The sequence below is a fragment of the Corvus moneduloides genome, chromosome 10 (genome assembly GCF_009650955.1).
Source record: "Corvus moneduloides isolate bCorMon1 chromosome 10, bCorMon1.pri, whole genome shotgun sequence".
NCBI lineage: Eukaryota > Metazoa > Chordata > Aves > Passeriformes > Corvidae > Corvus > Corvus moneduloides.
Genome location: NC_045485.1, coordinates 6039687 through 6058671, shown reverse-complemented (window position 1 = coordinate 6058671; position 18985 = coordinate 6039687). Strand labels below are relative to the sequence as shown.

At 37.9% G+C, this 18985-nt stretch overlaps 1 protein-coding gene across 5 annotated transcripts in view; it reads left to right on the top strand.

Moving 5' to 3' along the window:
- The window catches only part of PER2 (period circadian regulator 2), a 46353-nt gene that overhangs the window by 14031 nt on the left and 13337 nt on the right, over nt 1-18985 (top strand). For all 5 annotated transcript variants that reach the window (XM_032120258.1, XM_032120260.1, XM_032120261.1 and 2 more), the window contains 12 exons: nt 2248-2752; nt 3444-3512; nt 6602-6756; nt 7262-7383; nt 8917-9118; nt 10687-10738; nt 12073-12215; nt 12432-12510; nt 17234-17340; nt 17941-18094; nt 18279-18387; nt 18761-18892. In XM_032120258.1, the coding sequence (XP_031976149.1) occupies nt 2466-2752; nt 3444-3512; nt 6602-6756; nt 7262-7383; nt 8917-9118; nt 10687-10738; nt 12073-12215; nt 12432-12510; nt 17234-17340; nt 17941-18094; nt 18279-18387; nt 18761-18892 (1611 nt within the window). In that variant the 5' untranslated portion in view covers nt 2248-2465. The remainder of the gene's footprint in view (nt 1-2247; nt 2753-3443; nt 3513-6601; nt 6757-7261; nt 7384-8916; nt 9119-10686; nt 10739-12072; nt 12216-12431; nt 12511-17233; nt 17341-17940; nt 18095-18278; nt 18388-18760; nt 18893-18985) is intronic.

Genomic DNA, 18985 nt, shown 5'->3' with positions numbered 1-18985 from the left:
AGAGCTTTATAACCACAGTGTCCTCTGAGGAATAATAGACAACTGACACATGGGAAGTGGCTTTTGAGAGTGGCTTCAGTTATTTACCCAGACATGCTCTGATTTACACAGCACTTGCAGTAGTGTTCAGAGCATCTCCTGGGTGCAAATGGATCAACACATTTATAGAGCCCTCCTCACCTGTGCAGTAACAGGAGGTTTGTCTCATGTGCTGCCCATGCAGGCATTCCCTGTGCCACATTCCATCTTGGCTCTCCTTGGTGGTTTTGGTTCCTCTCACACCCAGCCAGGCGTGGCTGAGCACAGGCCATGCCTCTGCAGCCGCTGGCATGGGCAGCACTGGGCACTGAGGCTCGTGGGCAGTGCATGGCCAGAGCCGATGGAGCTCCACTCAGAGGTCTCCTAAGGAAGGCAAGGGGAAGTGTGAGCTTGCTCTATCGCAGAGACTGAATTAGAGATGAGCTATCTGATCTAGTTAATCATTGGCCACCAGAGAATGTGCCATTGTGACATAATCCTACAGTTTCGTCTCAGAGTAAATATTCTTTTATCGCATGGTCTGGTTATGTAATTTTCAAGACAAAAGTGGTTAACCTTAGTCCAGAAAAAAACTGTCAGAGCTACTGAAGGGTAATTCAGTGCCTGTATAGTAGTGTTCAGTACAGCAGCCTAACAGGATGTCTGTTTTATCTGGATTGAAGTACCTGAAGGGAATACATGCGGGAGGGAAATGTCAGTATATTTTACTCTACTGAAAGGCGTTTTTCTATTATCACCTATAATAAAGTACTAGCGAATAAACTCGTAAGGAAAAAAAATATTTATATTTCTATACCATTACTGATAGCCTAAGTGGATGTCCTTAAACTATACTTTTAAATGAAAGCAGATACCTTGCATATTATTTTGACCTGATGAGGAGACAAGTAGTGTTTTCTGAAAAACTCTAAAAAAAAAGTAAAATATCTGGAAAAACATCAGTTAGGAGGGTAAGAAAATAGCTTCCATGTGGTGTTGCTTTGGGGGAAGTTGAATCATAGTGTGTTTTAAATTGCTATTGTGAATGTTTTCAATGACAGTCTTTCTTAAAAATATAAATATTTATTTATTTGTGTTTAAAACAAAACTGCTGTAGTTAATATTAACAAAACTTGGTTGTGAATTTTTTTATTGACTGTTATTCCAGTCAGAGGTTTATTAGTTAATAAGTGTAATCTTGAATATTTTAAAGGAACAAAGAGAAAGGAACACACATTGTTCTGTTGTCTTGAAAGCAACAGAGATTCTCAAAAGAGAATCTTAGTTCATAGTTTTACACTATTGTTGTCTCAGAGTTGCTGAAATGGATGAGGATGTGACTCAGATTAAATACGATTTTTTAATAAATAAAGCTGAACTGCTCTCCAGTACTTCTCTTTTGATGGTACTTCAGTATTGGTCTGTCCTTGATTCACCTCTGTATACAGTTTGATTTTTGAGCCTGGTGCATTAGAATTTGGTTTAAAAGCAGGGATATGGGGTTTTTTTTTGTTTTAACCTTACTTTTCCAAGCAATTTTTATCATACCCCCCCAAATTAGTGGTAATCAGTAGACAAAATTATTCTCGGGGTTATTCATGCCTTAGAATTTTTGGTGGTGGTAAGTAAGTGTGTTTGTATTCTTAGTTTCCCTGTTCCTACTGTATGTTCTGTCTGCCTACCTACATGGCTTTTGTACGAAGACAAACATGAAGAGTATAGCAGTGTTCCCTCCCAACTGATCTTAAAAGAAAAAAAACCCCAAAACTGTGTATTTAAAAAACCCCCAATATAAAACAGAAAAACAATCCAAATTTCCTCCAAACCAATTAAGCAGCGTCCAGATGTCTGAATGTAGTATTTTCTTTATCAAGGTAAACTGAAAGGCAGTGGAATGGTTTCACTGAAAATCATATTATCCAAATCTAGGTAGCAATACTGTCAAGTATTAAGTAGGAAAATAGAAAACAAGGGAATATGTGAACTTTTAAGGAGTTTTTCCATGTTTATGCAACTTTCTTTTTGTGTGGGTTTTTACTAAAAAAGAAACACCCTTTTCATGATAAAACATTTTGAGATTTTCAATTTAACTGAAACATTTCGCCATTTAAGTGCTGAATATATTAACCATGAATGTCAATTTTTACTTTCTTCAGTCAGTGCAAATTCCAGTTTGTCAGCAAGGCAAATAAGAAAGTAATTTTTTTTCTTCCTTCCCTTCCTCCTCAGATTTTTGCATCTGTACTTCCAAACAGAGCTTGTACAGAGGGAAAATTCTGAATATGGCTTGATTTGCTCTTGGTCTTGACAGTGTCTCTAATGAGTGTCCCACGGACTCTATCAAGTTCTGGGGGTTCTCCTCTAGCACTGAGGAGCAGAACCCTGAGCAGCAGCCTGGTATCAGTGGAAACATTTCTCCGTCATTCTCTTTAAAAGAGCAGCTGAAGATGAGTGATTATTCTGGACTTCCAAGTAACCATAGCCAGATGATTGCTGAAGATTCAGAAATTCAAGCAAAGCCTGAACACTCTCATGAAGTTCTTCAGGAAGATATTGAAATGAGCAGTGGCTCCAGTGGAAATGATTCCAGTGGAAATGATTCCAGTGGAAATGACTCCAGTGGGAATGACACAAATGAAAACTATTCAAGTGGGCATGACTCTCATGGTCATGAATCTGATGAAAATGGGAAAGATTCAGCAATGCTCATGGAATCTTCAGACTGTCATAAAAGGTAATAGCTATCATTAAATACATTCCATTTTTATTTTTGCCCCTGAAGACTTTTTTCATTTGAATCAATATTTCTGAATAATGACTAAGATATAAAGCCTGTTCAGCATAGAGCTGGTGTGCTACTTAAGTTGTACTCTCATGTGATGCAAATTGTGTAATATAATTTATAAAGAAAAGGTCTTTGCTGTTTGTATGGTCAGCATCATTTGCATCTTTCTACTCATTGTGTGTTTAACTTGCCTTATTTATTTATTTTCTTGTACACCAACTTCTGTAGTTGAATATCAAAACCTGTCAGTTGACTCTTGTGTGACGATACAACCATGCTATTTTAATCTTTTAAATAATAGTTTATTGTACAGAGCAAAGCTATATTAAGAGCCACCTCCCTAGTGGTCCTGTGAGGACCAGAGTGATAGGACTCAGTTATCCTTATGGGTCCTTTCCAGCTCAAGGAAGGTATTCTATGCTTCTTAGACAAATGTTTACAGCTTTAGTGCCCATTTGTTGTACCATGCAGAAGCTTTTAAAATTTGAGGTTGGGGTTTTGAGGTCTTTTGTTGTTTTGTTTTGTTTTGTTTTGTTTTTTTTAGGTAGCCAGTCATTAATAGGAAAATAAAAAGCTAAAATTAACTAAAAGTTGTTTGTTAGGTTTCCAAATATTAATCTTTTTTCTTTCCTTTTTCTAGTTCAAGCTCAAATGCGTTTAGTCTGATGATTGCAAACTCTGAACACAATCAGTCCAGCAGTGGATGCAGGTAAATGAATAGGCATATATTTTTCAGTAATTTGCATGTATGCTAAATGCTAAAAATGAGATAATGTCATATTTTGGGTTGTTTGTTTTGTTTTGCCTCAACCTGGATGACTACACAAGAAATCCTGTCTTTGCTTCTCTTCCTGTCCATAATCAGTAGCATGTTGTATTAACCACTTGATTAAATTAGAGCTTTTTGTTGCTGTTCCATGTGAGTTGTGTGGTAACCTTTAAAGTCATGTTACTTTGTTTTGATTTGGTAGCTTAACTCTGTAATTTTTTTTTTGTGAGTCCCATTGAATGTTGCTTCAGTTATGGTGGGGTTTTGTAGCTTTTAAATTTTTTACTCTTCAGAATTTAATCTGAACCTGGTGGTGTGTTAATATCAGAATTCACCATTGAGTTGGATTATTCCTGGTGTCCAGCAGCTGTATCATCTGCCTCTCCTATGTTCCATTTGCTGGGATTCAAGCCTCCAGGGTGTAAGGATAAAGGGTACACAAACACCAGCTGCAGGAATCCCTCTGTATGAACTCTGCTTCTGTCCCTGGTAGCCTTGAGGACCATGGTAGCTTGAAGGCTCATCTTTAGATACTTCGGAGTGCCCTGCTGTACTTGTTTTTTTAAGTCAGCTGATCAGGAGATCAAAACCTGGTCCTGAGCAGATCAAGGCTATCTAGCTAGAGCATGGTGATGTTAAGACCCATATCTGAGACCTGCCTACCTGAGCATGTTTCTACCTGATGCAGTTCCTAGAAAAGTAGTAAATTAAAATTACTCCTATGCACCATTTGTTGCTTGCTCAACATATTTTCTGTGTCTGCCTTGCAGGCACCTGGAGAGCTTGTTCCACGCTGTATTTTCAACTGGAAATTGTGATCTAGAGTTTATGTTGCTTAGTATGAAAGGGTGAACCAAAGGCATTTCTTAATCTTTGTTTCCTCTTGATTCATTTCTCTTCACTTGCAAGATCTCGGAGGGAGTTACTTAGTGGATTTTTTTTGACGTTTCAGTTTTAAATTTCATTAATAGCTCTCTGCTCCAAAATAATTAGGAATCCAGATGGTACAGTGTTCTCCCCAGCCATCAAGCACAGTGCTAGGGGGTTACAGGGTAGAATCTGATAATCTTTTGGGAATGGGAGACTGAAGATATCTAGAGAATGCTCTTTAAAGAGAAGACTAAAGTAGTCTGATAAACTACTTATCTCTGTAGGCTCAATCTTTGATTCAGACTACTGGGGTTTGCATTCAGTATCAGTGCCAACCAACAGCTCTAGTTTGCTATCTGTAGGTACCTTTCCAGTTTGCTGTCCACAAAAAGCAAGATGAAAAGCTCGTATCTTTATAGAACTTCCTTATTCTGTCCTCTGCAAGTCACACCTTCCCTGTGGCTGCCTACTGTGCCTGATGCTACTGCTCTCTGGAAAAACATTTTGGAGTTGAGTAACTTATTTTCCAAGAATGTCCATCTTCTGTATTTGCTGCTACCGTAGGCTAATTTGGAAAGGTTTTTTTTCTTGCAGAAGAGTCTGACCACTCTCATGGAGCAGTCTGTACTCTGAGAGTACAAACCAACAATATGCTCAGTTATTTCATAATCTTTCCTCTCTCTCTTTTTCCCTACTGCCAGCATGGAGGGTTCTTCTATGAACCTCTGTTAACAAAGCCCTGTTTGATTGCAGCTGTCCAAACTGTCAAGCCACATTGTACACGTGATTTTAATACAGCATGAACATAATGTTTCCCAAGGGAGTACTATGCTCTTTTTGTTTGATCCCTTGCCATTATTTCTTGGTACAAAATGACCAGTGAGTAAATGAATACTGTGTTTCTCATAGTACATTGTGATGTCAGCTAGAACAATGTGTATTCTCTAGTACAAGTCAGCTTTGTCACTTTGCAACCATTTTTGGTAAAATATACCTAACACCTGTCAGATGATTTATCTGCCTTTTCAAGCTCTTAAAACTTCCCAGAAAAATGTTCAGAAATCCTCTTGAAAATTACTTGGAAGCTGAAGCCACTTTACTGACCGCTTCAGTCAGGCAGTGCAGTTGCCAAGATTATTGTTTCTACAGTGGTGCCTAGGGTAACTTCTTACAGATTACCAGCCATGACAATCAGGTGGTAAGAGAAGACCTCCCTTTGGAAGGGAAAAAATTTTCAGGAAGATTTAAGAACAGCTCTGTAATCCTCTTGATCATGGTGAATGATCAGCTTTTAAAATCTCCAGTGTGAAAACCAAGGTGATTTATTATTTTAACTCCTTCCTACCCATCTGCCATCCATCTTTGCTATCCTCTCCCTCACTTCCCTCACCTCCTTTGGTCTTCCTTTTGGATTGTGTCAGCACCTCTCAATAATGGGGAGAGATACCGGGAACTGTAAAGGAAGGTGATAACTTTCTGATATTGGCACTGATAATCTCTGTATCACCTTCTACACTTAGACAGTTCTCCTGAACACGCACCTGAGAACTGTGAATGCAGCTTCTGTCTCCAGCCTCCTCTGATTCTTTTCCTTATAAATTTAGTCAAAGTTTCCTTATCTTACTTAATGTATTGCCATGCTTAGCTGGGATATGTTATTCAAAGGATTTCTCCATTTGTTTTGTTAACTTGATACTCTCCCACTGCCATTCCCTTTTCAGGGACCTTTCTTAAGAGAACCTGCTTGAACAGGAGGTGAAGACTTGAATGGGCCTCCTGCTTCTCTCCTTTGAAGTCCATGAACATTTCTGAGTTTCATTTTGAAAGGAACTAAGGAAAATACCACTAAAAAGGGAGGAGGGAGACTGTGGCAAAGAGAAAAAAAGAAATTCTGTGGTGCTTGGGCATATGTACTGTTGCACATAAAGAGTACATTTTACAATCACACTCCAGGTGGTGGTAAATGTTTCATTTTAAATGGTAATGTAAGAATTTCCATAAGTTCTGAAAGTTGTTACTGGGTACTGGAAAAGTTAATGAGGCTAGTGGTACAAATTGATGTGTATGACAAGTGTCAGAGTGCATTTGGGCTTCTTTGAGGATGATGTGTCACTTCAGGCATTCAAGTGATGTTCTGTTTTTTGTTTTTCATCTTACAGTAGTGAGCAGTCCACTAAAGCCAAAACACAAAAGGAATTGCTAAAAACATTGCAGGAGCTGAAAGCTCACCTTCCGTCTGAGAAGAGAGTCAAAGGCAAATCTAGTGTCCTAACGACATTGAAATATGCCCTTAAAAGCATTAAACAAGTTAAAGGTAATCAAGTGTGATACTGCCTAGTTAATGCCAACCTGGCTAAAGTGAAACTTTCAAAACAGGAATTTAAATAAACTTGGCATAACACAGAGAACTGTATTATGTCTGAAAACCTTTCTAACCAGATATTTTCATGTCATTCCTACTTGTTGGCTCTGTTAACTTTTGCTCCTTTGGGAGTTAAAGCGGCTCTCTAGAGGCTTCATATTTTACTACTGTTTGGTTGAGTTAGAAAATTAATTTGAAAACAATTTACAGTTTCATACTGTTTGAACTGTCGAACAGCCTGAAATTCGTGACCATTCATATATGGGTATACTAAGATGTGCACATTTATTTGAGTTATTGATGAGGAAGCTCTACCAAGGCAAAAGATGTATGTGGAATAGTGCCTAGACTTCCCAACTTCTGCATTTATGCCAAAAAATGTTTTTGCTGCTTACTGCTTCTAGGCTGGGTGTTTATTGATAATCGTGATTATAAATTGTTTGTTGTTCTCATGTAGCCAATGAAGAATATTACCAGTTGTTGATGATTAATGAATCCCAACCTGCTGGTCTCAATGTATCATCTTACACAGTGGAAGAAGTTGAGACTATAACTTCAGAATACATCATGAAAAATGCGGTGAGTGTGGTGACCTGAGTCTGCAGTGTGTATTGAAAATGTTTTCTAGAACTGGAATTTTCAGGCATGCCTTCTTTTTACAAGGGAAGAGTTGGTAGTTAGGCCACAAAGCTGAAGAAAATGCCTTTTGCCTTCCAGGGGATGTTGAGGAGAAACTGAGCCTTTTCAGACTTCACAAATACAATTTGTTTCTGTCAGTTAGGTGGGAAATAAGTAGTCTTGAACTCCCTGATCCTCTGAATTGTACCTTGTGCCTGGAGGTCGTGGTGTGACACATACCAATATCCGTGAGATACAAAGCACTGTGAAATATCATTAGTTTTCATTTTAGTGCACTTGCAAAAGTTGGAGAGTTAACTTTTTCCAAATTTTAGTCAAGGCACATGGTGAATCACTTCAGCTTATTCTTATAACTAGAGGTTATTTGATGTTTCACCAGTTCTTTGTGTTAGTGTGACTGAAGAGTGACAAAAGTACTGGAATCACTCTGTCCTTTTCTGTGGGATTTGTCTGGTCTTCGCAACAGGTCCAAGGCTTTCTGTGGGATCCAGTGATACTGTATTCTCATTGAGATAAGAACAGCTAGGACCATCAATGTAGTTCTAGCAGTGAAATGATAATCTGAATGATTTTTTAAATTATATTTATTTCCATATTACTAGTATTTTAGGGATAAGTTATGGAGCCTTCAAAAAATAATGGCATATAAGTGTATTAGACTGCCTTCTACTATTTTTTTAAACTGAAACCTCTGTTTGAATGTATGAAGTTCTGAATTCTCTAAAACAAGAGCATGGTGGGGGATGTTCCATAGGTTGAAGTAGGTGGGTTTTGTTGAATCTATGAATAGTAAAGGCTGCCCACAAGGTGAAATAAATAGGAAGTGTAGAGTACAACTGAGAAATTCAGCCAAATATCATAAACATTGTTCAATTAATCTGAATATCCATTTGTGAAAGCAGTGTTCTGCTGACAGCTCTTAAGTTCCTGTACAGGGTTTGTGAATGGAGCACGAAGGGTTGTGACGCAGGAAGCTCCTCTGCATCAGGAAGAGAAACAATACAAGTGGAGTGTGTGGGACTTCTTCCCACCTGTGTACTCATTATTTTTTACTAAGTGGTTTCAGTGGATGGACCAACTAACACAACCTCTTACAAACAGCTGAATTTCATGAATGTAAACCATACCTGTAACAAGCACAGGGAAAATGGTGAAGTTATATAGCTGGAAGGTCATTAATTCTTAATTTGCAAATTCATTCTGCATCATGGAACTTTAGACAATGATATTTAGGGCTTGTAACCCATAAATAGTAGTGTATTATTCTTACTACATAATTGGAAAGTATTCTGTCTGTGTCTACTTCATAAGCAGATTCATTGTGTTGAACTACATCTGTAATAAAATAAAATTTCCTTAATTCTCATTTTGAACCTACTAATGTTTTTATATCTTAAATGTTTTTCTCAGAAATATGTGCTGCACTGAAGAATGTTTCAAACTGTCTAAATAATTTGAGATTTTTGTTTTTAGGATATGTTTGCTGTAGCTGTGTCTTTGATAACTGGGAAAATTTTGTACATCTCTGATCAAGCTGCTTCTATTCTCCGCTGCAAGAGGGGTTATTTTAAAAATGCCAAATTTGTGGAGTTCTTGGCACCTCAGGATGTCAGTGTGTTCTATACTTCTACCACCCCATACAGATTACCATCATGGAATATTTGCAATAGAGCTGGTGAGTGGTCTCAACAGCAGATATTTCTCTGACCTTCTTTCAGTCATACAAATGCAAATACTTGCACTGATTTGGAATGTCCTTCCATCCTTCCCCCCATCACTTTTTGAGGGTATAGCACACAGGGGCATTATTAGAACATCTCTGAACAATACTAGGTGTATAAATCTATTTTATAAATCAGCAGGATTTGTCTGTTGGTCAAAAGTCTTCTGAATGTCATTGTTTATCAGTTCTCATGCCCCTTTCAGCCAGCTGGTGAAAGAAAACAAAGTAGGAATTTATGCTGAATGGTGAATTTACTTTCCACTTTTACTAGCAATCAAATTAAAACAATTTTTCTTCACATTTTCTCTTCCTCAAGTATAAAGGGGACATTACTCTGTCTCCTTCCTTTTAAAATGGTTATGATTTGAATACTGGACACCTTGATTACGGTGTAGAAAAAGGTATTCCAGCTGCCATCACTGTGCACTCACCAAGTGTAATCATAGCTCTCTTCTTCCAGCCTTAGAAAAATTATATTAGGCATAATTAATGGTGAAGTATGAGATGTCTCAGGGCACTTGATATTTGTTTGTGGTAGGATTGTTTTACTCACGTACCTACAGCCATTAGTAATTGAGAAATATCTGCCAACTATTTCAAATAAACACTTGAAATTCAAGTCTGCTCTAAATGTTTGAAATTCCAATCCATTGCATACTAAATCTATGACATTGAGCCAGGGTGTGAACCATATTTAATCTAAAAAAACCAATTAGCAATAAACATGTACTAAGCAATGCATACATAAAGCAGGTCAAAAGGGACCTTGTGGGGTCTCTAGTGCAACCTCTGGCTCAAAAAAGGGTCAGTGATAAATGCTGACCATATAATCCTGATTACTCAGTTATGCAGGAGGTTTTTTGGTTTTACTTTCTTGAAACATTTTCTGTAGCTCTATTATGTTTGTGTATAGCTTCAAGTTCAAGAAATGCAGTAAGTAGAACTGTGCACACTCTCTTGTGTATCAGCTGCCCTACGATATAATATCCAAAGGTATTGTGCACTGGAGGCCCTTGAAATGCCAGAGCTTCCCTTGGAAATCAGTGAGTGGCTACTCTGGAAGAGGAGGGAAATAAGCTTAAAACATGAGAAGAAGCCTTCAGAAAAAAGAGAGAAGAGGGATGGTAGGAAGTGTATTTGGTGATCGAACTGTCCTTGTGTCTTTCTAGGAAAAAGGTCAAATTTTGGGGTCATAGGTAATCAAGCATTTTTGGTCATTGGTATAAAGTACTGTGAAAGAGTTGATAAGAGTAAGCAGCTCAAACTGGAGAGCTGTTTAGATATGTTTAGGAAAAAGACGTGATAAAAGGAGCTGTGACTCACATGCCAGCCTCAGAATCTGAGTGATGTTCAGATTTAGTTGCCTATGATGTGCATTGTTTAACAAATACATATGGAGACTTCAGGGAACATAAACTTAAAAAAATTCAACCTTTATTATCTAAGGAAAATTCTTGTACGAAATATCATAATCTTCTAGTAGTTTGTAACTTGGTATGAAATATGCTTAATATTTCTAGAGTCTTCCACCCAGGATTGCATGGAAGAGAAATCTTTTTTCTGTCGCATCAGGTAAGACAATATTACAAAGCCTAGTGTTGCATTATGAAACCAAGCATTACATAAATATTAGACTTTTATAAGAACCATATGGTATGTACGTTTCATGCTTTTTCATAATGTGATTTTAAAGCAAAACATATGCACATCCTTGAGTTGATTAACTGTAGAGCTACAGAGAAAACTGAACTCATTTTGGGAAGCTGCATCTTGGAAGTTAATCCATGTGAATATTGACCTTTGTGCCATAAAGGAAGGTGATACAGTGTCTCCTCCTGCTCTGGAAAGCCTTTGGTTCATGTAAATAGAGCTGTTCTGTTTGGCGCCTGCTTCAGAGTCTCCTTCATTCTAAAAAATTAATGTCTCAAATTTGTCTCAAGTATCCCCTGGGAAGATACTTGAGGGTAACTTGACTTGTCTCTTTTGCAGTTAATAAATGGCACAATTCTTTGGGTTTGGTTTTCTTCCTTCTTTTCCTGCCCCCAATCACTCATCTTTAGTTGTTTGTTTTTTTTTTTTAATTTAGGCAAAGCTGGCAACGTAGTTCATGTTCTTTCTTGTGCAATTTGATTTCTTGATGCTTACTGCCTCTCTGGCAGCATTTCTGAAACAAAAATAGCGGATCCAATTATTTAATTACTTCTGGAATAAATGAATACTTATTATTGAGGTATGAATAAACTTTAAAAGAATTGGAGGTAATGCAGAGCTCCAGAGTGTTGTATTGGATGTACTGTAGAAGTACTCCTGGAGTTACTGGACATTTTTTTATCCAACTAACACTGGTTTCAGAAGCTTTACTTTTATAAAGCTCCGCTGTTATAAACTTATTACAACTGATTTTCTTTGGTCACTGTGTAAATGGTGGTTGTTTTCATTACTATGTTTGCATTCTGGTTAAGCAAACACCTGTTATTAAATATTGAGTCTTTACTCCTTCTAAACTGGAATAAATATTGATTAAAAAGATGATCTTTATGTTAACTGAGGGGATATAGCAGTCTTCATAAAAAAGCCCTGTAAATTCATCCCTCTGAAGGACAACAAAGTAACTTAATCTATTGCGTGAGCTGGGTTTTTCGATCAAACTTCCATGTAATGCTGTTGTGGATATTTGTTTTGGGCAGTAGAAAGGACAGCACAATCTTTATGGAAGTTGGTATGCAAAGGATATTATCAGAATTAGATTCTCTTCCACAAAAAAAAAAAAAAAGCTAAGATCTTGGGTGCTATTTTAGTAGCTAATATGCAGTTCTTGTGTCATGAGGGAAATACAATGGACAAATTAAAATTTTATTTAGCATAAGATGAATCTGTTGAAATAATTAACTCTCTTTAATTATTAGTGCGGGCAAGGAGCGTGAAAATGAGATTTGCTATCACCCGTTCCGGATGACTCCTTACCTTATCAAAGTGCAAGATCCAGAAATAGCAGAAGACCAGCTTTGCTGTGTGTTGCTTGCAGAAAAAGTCCATTCTGGTTATGAAGGTAATCCTTGAGTGCACAAAGACTAGTTTGCTTTCCTAAAAGTAAGAGCTGTTCAAGCTCTATTATAGTGAAAGAGAATTGTTTCTGTTCTCTATCCTTGCTGAGATGCTGTGAGCTAGCAAGCTGCTTTCCTGTATGCTCTTGGCCAGAATTTTGGCAGCTTGAGGTATTATATATGAAAAATCCCCAGTTAATATGCTTTTATTTTTCTCTTAGCACCCAGAATTCCTCCTGACAAAAGAATTTTTACGACTACACACACACCGACCTGTTTGTTCCAGGATGTAGATGAAAGGTAACTTACAAAAAGTATTTTTCAATTTTCTGTTGAGCAAGCTATCCAATATCTTTGTAGTATTTAAGATGTGTTTGTGGGGTTAAAAAATTGTGCAACTGCTGAAGAGTGTTTAACCTAAGAAAAGTACATCCCCCCATTTTAACTAAGCATGAGAACACATTACACCAGTATTTAAGTGTATTGAAGTGCTTGCTAACAACTTGTTCTTCCACTTTCCTTCCCTCTGGGGAAATTCTGGACATGAATTCAATCAATGAACCCATGGTCAAAAGAATTCCTGTGCTGCCAAGTATGACCTGTATGAGACACTTAGGTGTGAGGTTTTGGGTTTTTAAGTGTGATTCAACAAGTATGCTGCTGTCACTCTCCGCTGGCCCAGATACAACTAGAGGTACATCTTTTAAATGCAATATTAGATCTTTTTTTTAAAAAAAGGTATATAAAAACTGTTCAAATTACACTGGCTGAAGACTTCACATTGCTTTGACAGTCATGAAAGCTGGTTAGAGTAAGTATTTACGTTCTAAATTAGAAACAGAAATATCACCTGGGATCTTAATGTATGTACAAAGACTTAGGAGCTGAGGTCTAAACCAAGCTTTCATAGAATCATTTAGGTTGCAAAAGACTTCTGAGATCAAGTCCACCACTCAACCCTGTCCCTAAATGCCTCATCTGCACATTTTTTAAATACCTCTGGGGATGGTGACTGCACCACTTCTGTGGGCAGCCTGTTCCTTGACAACCCTTTCTATGAAGAAGTGTTTCCTAATACCCAGTCTAAACCTACCCTGGTGTAATTTGAGGCCATTTCCTCTTGTCCTATCACTTACTACCTGGGAGAATCAATGCTCTCACCCAACTTGCTGTTGTCTGCAAACTGATGGAGGGTGCTCTCCATCCTCTTGTCCAGATCATGGATAAAGACATTAAACACAACTGGACCCAGTCCTGAGCCCTGGGGAACATCACTTGGTAGCAGCCACCACTTGAATGTAACTCCTTTCACCCCCGCTCTCTGGGCCTGACCATCCAGCCAGTTTTTTACCCAGGAAAGTGTGCACCTGTCCAAGCCATGAGCAGCCAGTCAGTCTTCTGGACTGCTTTTGGTGGAGTCTTGCAAAGGATATTTAGGTGATGGAGCCATAAGGTCTGTGGAAAGAACAGAAGCTACTCTTTCAGAGTCAGGAGCATGTTTGGCTGAGGGGAAGATGATAATCTCAACAAGCTTTTAAGGACAGTGATGCAGTTTGGAATATTGTAGCATTTTGAAGACTTGATAAGAGAATTCACTTACTCCTGAGTTGAAAACACTGCCTTTCCCCTTTCTTTTCCTCTTTCCTTGGTATTTTCTTTGTGGTGGTTTCTGATATTTGGGCTATATATGGGACTTCATTTTGATTTTATTTTTTTTCCTCCTTAGCAAAAACTAAGATAGCTACAATGGTAACATCTGACTTCTGAGATTCTCCCCTTTGTTTTTAAGCATTCTAAGAATGCTAAAACTTCCTTTGTAGGTTGAGATGAGGGGGATGTCTTCAGACAGAGTAGGAGTATAATGGACAATTTTGAGATTCTGTGGTATTTTTTGTGTGGAAATCTTGTTTCAGAAAAAATATTTCATTCTTGGCAAAACCTTTAAATGCAGCAGAAGAGAGAAGGGATTGGGGAAAGGAGGTTTATTGGGATGTTCAACTAAGATGGAGTCAAGGTAAAAAGAATACTGTTTGACTTCTGAGACAGTTTTATCTGTGGAGAGGCAGACGTTGTGGCTAAGTTGAGTTCCTGTAGGATAGACAGTGCAATGCTGACAAACTGTTTTTCCATGGTGTGATTTATACAATCCCTCTAAACAGCTGAAGTTGATAAAAGAACTGCTTAATCCACTGTAGTTCTGTCTTCTTCATGGATTTTTCTCTCTTTCATTCCCACACATGCTCCAAGCCAGCTGCAGAGTGGGTTTATCTTTTCAAAGAGGCTGAGGGTGCAGTGCAAAGCTTCTGTTCCTCTGTGCATCCACAGCTCAGTGATCTCCAGTAGTCACTTCACAGAAATGGCAAGATTACTGAGTGGAGAGCCTTGCCCTTATTCTTGGGCTTGAGTGGAACAACTCCAGTAAATACCTTCCCTGTGGATACTGTGGAAGCTTCTTTCCTCTCAGTCTGATGTTACCACTTGTTCTCAAATACCATTTTCTAACACTTCCAGTGAGGGTTGATTACATCTTGGTCTGAAGTTAGGACTTTGCGTCATTTATTTCTGTTCTCGTGATTGTGTAGTTGATTTTGTTTTTAATTATTTAACTCCTGAGAGCATTGGCAGCCAGATAAATGTTTACCAAGGCATGCATATGCAGTTTATTGCTCTTAAGCTCTCCAGGGTTTGGTGGAATACACAAAGCAATAGATTCTTAGGGAAAGCAGAGTCTTAATATTTAAAAATGTGCAACTGAGCACCTGCTGTTGACTGCACATTGTTCATAATATAACCCTGAAACTGTTGCTTGACTTGCATAAAATAGAGTTAATTTCTGTAATCAGTACGTGTTCACGGGTTGGAAAAAATGCCTATTTGTCTGAACTCTGCAGGTGGATCTCTGCACAGAGTATGTTAAGTAAAAAGAAATATTTTCTTGAAATTAAATGGGTCATTCCCATATGTATTTGTTTTAATATATTTGATATTTCATGTGTATAATGGGTGTAAGTAGTTCACAGCAGAGTGATCTTTGTAAATTAATTTAAAGCAGTTTTGTATGTAACTTACAATAATAATATAAAGATATTTCTTATTCATGTCTTTTTGGCACTTTAAATGTCATTCTATAAAACACAAACTAAACTTGCAGCATCTCCTCATTAGCCATTCTTATGCCACACATGCATTTGCATTCATAAAATTAATTTGTTAGCTTAACCTCTGAATTTTTATGAGTTCCTCATTATGAGGAAGCATAATGATGCCGAGACATCATTCTCAAATACAGCATTACAGGAGCAAAGAAAGGGTGGTTGGAAGGGACTGCTGGGAGGTCTTGGTTCCATCCTTTTGCTTGAAACAGAATTGTTGCCTTGTCCTGGCTAAGGTCAGCTTTGGCCTTGTCTCAATAATGCCTGAAAGCCTTCAGAGACTTGGTATGGGAAACCTCCTGTGTTTGCACTCCTCTGTTAAAAACCTTTTCGTAGCATGCAGCATAAGCTTTCCAGACTCCAGTCTGGGACCATTGCCCATAATTTTATTGTCTGGCACCATCAAGAAAATTTAACTCCATTTTTGTAACTCCTCTTTCCAGCAGTGTGGGAAGCTCCTGGATCATCTTTTAGTTTCCTTTTCATCAGAACAGGCAAGCCCAGCTCAGTCTCACATTCTAGATCCCTGACTTTCATAAAGCAGGTGGCAAAGAACAGGAACAGTGCTGAACAAAACCTTCTTATGATGTTACTTGATGAAGCCCTAAGTGAAGTCATTTGGAGTTGACTGAGATTGTAAAGTCCTCTAGCAGCACAACTTTTCTCATGTGCTTTGAACTTGGCAGCACTTCTAAATGTCAATGTGTCAAAGTGAGATGATTTGGTATGAGTTTCATGCCAGTTTCTGCTTTGTTGCTTTAGTTCATCTGCAAGCTTTTAAAACTCATTATTAAACTAATTGCTTTGATAATAAGGCATTAGTTGCTATCCTCTTTCTCCTCTCAGCCTCTTTGCTGGAAGGGTATGTTTGATGTTTTGGGGAGCTGATGTAATTCCAGTGGGTTGTTGGAAGTGCAGTGTTGAAGGCATTTGTTGCATAATGCTTTTGACTTCCTACACGACACAGATCCCTTGTCTGGTGCACTGGGGCTAAGTTCTTCATTGAAGCTATTCAGACACCTGCGTATCTCCCTACCCCGGGGCTGTGTCAGTGAGTGGGGCTGGGGGGAAGGTGTACAGTGTTTTGAGCTTACAAGATGACTTGCTGGCATCTGGCAACTTAAACATTACTGACTAGCATTGACTTACTACATTTTTTTCCAAAGCACGTTTTTTTTCAGTGGCTAACCTGCATGGTAAGGTGCAAAGAGGCTTTTGTGAACTTTCAGTCTTTATCCTTAATGCAAATGCTTGAAGCTATCAATAAAAATTATTTTGTCACATAAATTAGTTTTATGCGTCACTAGAAGTGGTCATTGATAACGTGCAGGAATTCAGTAACATTGCTTTTAATTCTCTAGTTAATAAGCTTGCTCCCATGCAGCTCCTCTGGGTTGAACTCTTAACCTGCCTGTGAGAAAGTTGTCTTGAGTGCTGGTCAGCTCCCCTGTTGCTAGTTCAGCTGTAATAATCCTGTGATCCTTAGCCATGGCTCACAGCCAAGGGATTGGGGTACTATTTACCTTCATGAGAGTTTTACAAGATTAAACTTTATTAATGCTCTTTTAAAATTAGGGTAAGTATTTATCCTCTAAAGTTAGACAGCAAAGGAAAGACAGAACTGCTGTAGCAGACTCCTTGATTTGGTCTAATCACCACCCCAGAAACAAACAAAGCCCCCCTTGCCCTAAGTGTACTACTGTTGTTAAGTTGGCACTGCTTTTTCACCAAATGTAAACTTAAAATTATTCATTCTCTTTATAGGAAAAACAGCAGAGAAAACTTAACTTAAAATGAAAAAGTTTTAAACATGAAATACATATGTATTCTACTTGATTTTTATTATTTTTTCTTTGTCTTTCTTTCTCCAGAGCAGTACCTCTGTTGGGATACCTACCTCAGGATTTAATAGGAACACCAGTCTTGGTGCATCTTCACCCAAATGACAGACCCTTAATGCTAGCAATTCACAAAAAAAGTATGTAACCTCTTATTGTGGCAAAAATACAAATTTTTTTCTAGAACTTAATAATAAGGACTACAAAAACCTCAACAAGTAGTAGGAGAAAATTAATTGTGACTTTGATTTTTTTTTCCACAAGTAAATACTGAATCTTTTACTGCACAACTTGATTCTTAGTGCAAATTCATGAAAATGAGAAATCACTCAATTTTGAACTTCTGTGAAGCATATGTATCTATTGTAAACAAATTGACTATAAATTAATATTTCATACATAAAGAAAATTTTCTTGAGAATGACATGATAGAAGTTGTCATATCTTAAATTATAGTATTTTTTATTTCATAGAGAAGAAAATAAGAGCCATTCTGGCAATGTTTGTGAAGCTGCTTCTTCAGTCTTCTTTAGCTTGTTGTATTCTAAGGGTGATTTTTTTGACCATAGTCCAGTAAATTATGAAGATTGGCTTATTCTGATAGCTCAGTATTTCTAAATGTATCAGTGTATCCCTCAGGTGGCATCTTCCTCCTGTACAGTTCATTGTAAAATCCTGAATTGTTGAGTAGAATTGTGCAACCATTAATGTGAAATGTCTGTTTGAATCCTTCATTGCAGTTCTTCAGTACGGAGGGCAGCCTTTTGACTATTCACCAATCAGGTTTTGCACTAGGAATGGAGATTATATCACCATGGACACCAGCTGGTCCAGTTTCATCAACCCTTGGAGTCGAAAAGTTTCTTTTATTATTGGAAGACACAAAGTTAGGACGTAAGTCAATATATTTTTGTTTTCCCTTCCCTCAAGTTTACATAGTGATCCTTAAGAAAGACAGGAGGGGACAGAATAAGCATTAGATTCTCTGTGGTATATAGGTGGTAAATTGAAGTGGTGATCTCTCTGGGATTGAAACACTTGCATTTGCAGTGAGCTGGTCTATGTTTGGTTTGTGCAGGGGTCCCTTAAATGAAGATGTCTTTGCTGCTCCCAACTACACAGAGGATAGAATCCTTCATCCCAGTGTTCAGGAGATCACTGAGCAAATCTATCGGCTCTTACTGCAGGTACTGCAAGTGCTTTACTGTTAGCCTTTCCATTTCCTGCTGAGGAAAGGGTGTTTATCTTTGTGTGACATTTTGCTTAGCTTCTTCTACTGTACTGGAATTTTTGGCTACAATCCTGGGAATTACTTGCACTCATGATTACCAGACAAGACTTACTGAAGTATGTTAAAGCTCCAGTTGAAATCTTAAGAATTTCATGTAGCTATGGAGTACTCCAGAGAAACAAACAAAAAACAACCCAAAAAAACCAAGCAACAAGAAACCCAGTGTAAAATAAAATCTCTTTTCCTGATATGGAATTACAGGTGTCCTGAGGCGGGGGGGGTGGTGTGTATACACATATATATGTATTTTCTTGTTGTTGTTTTCACAGCCTGTACACAACAGTGGATCCAGTGGCTATGGAAGTCTAGGTAGCAATGGCTCACATGAGCACTTGATGAGTGTGGCATCCTCCAGTGACAGCACAGGAAATAATAATGAAGACACTCATAAGGATAAACCAGTAGGTTTGAGTTTTTCTCGTTCAAGTGTGTGGCACAAGACAAACTAGTTAAAGTGAGGATTTTTAACTTTTAGAATAACAGTTTCAAATTGG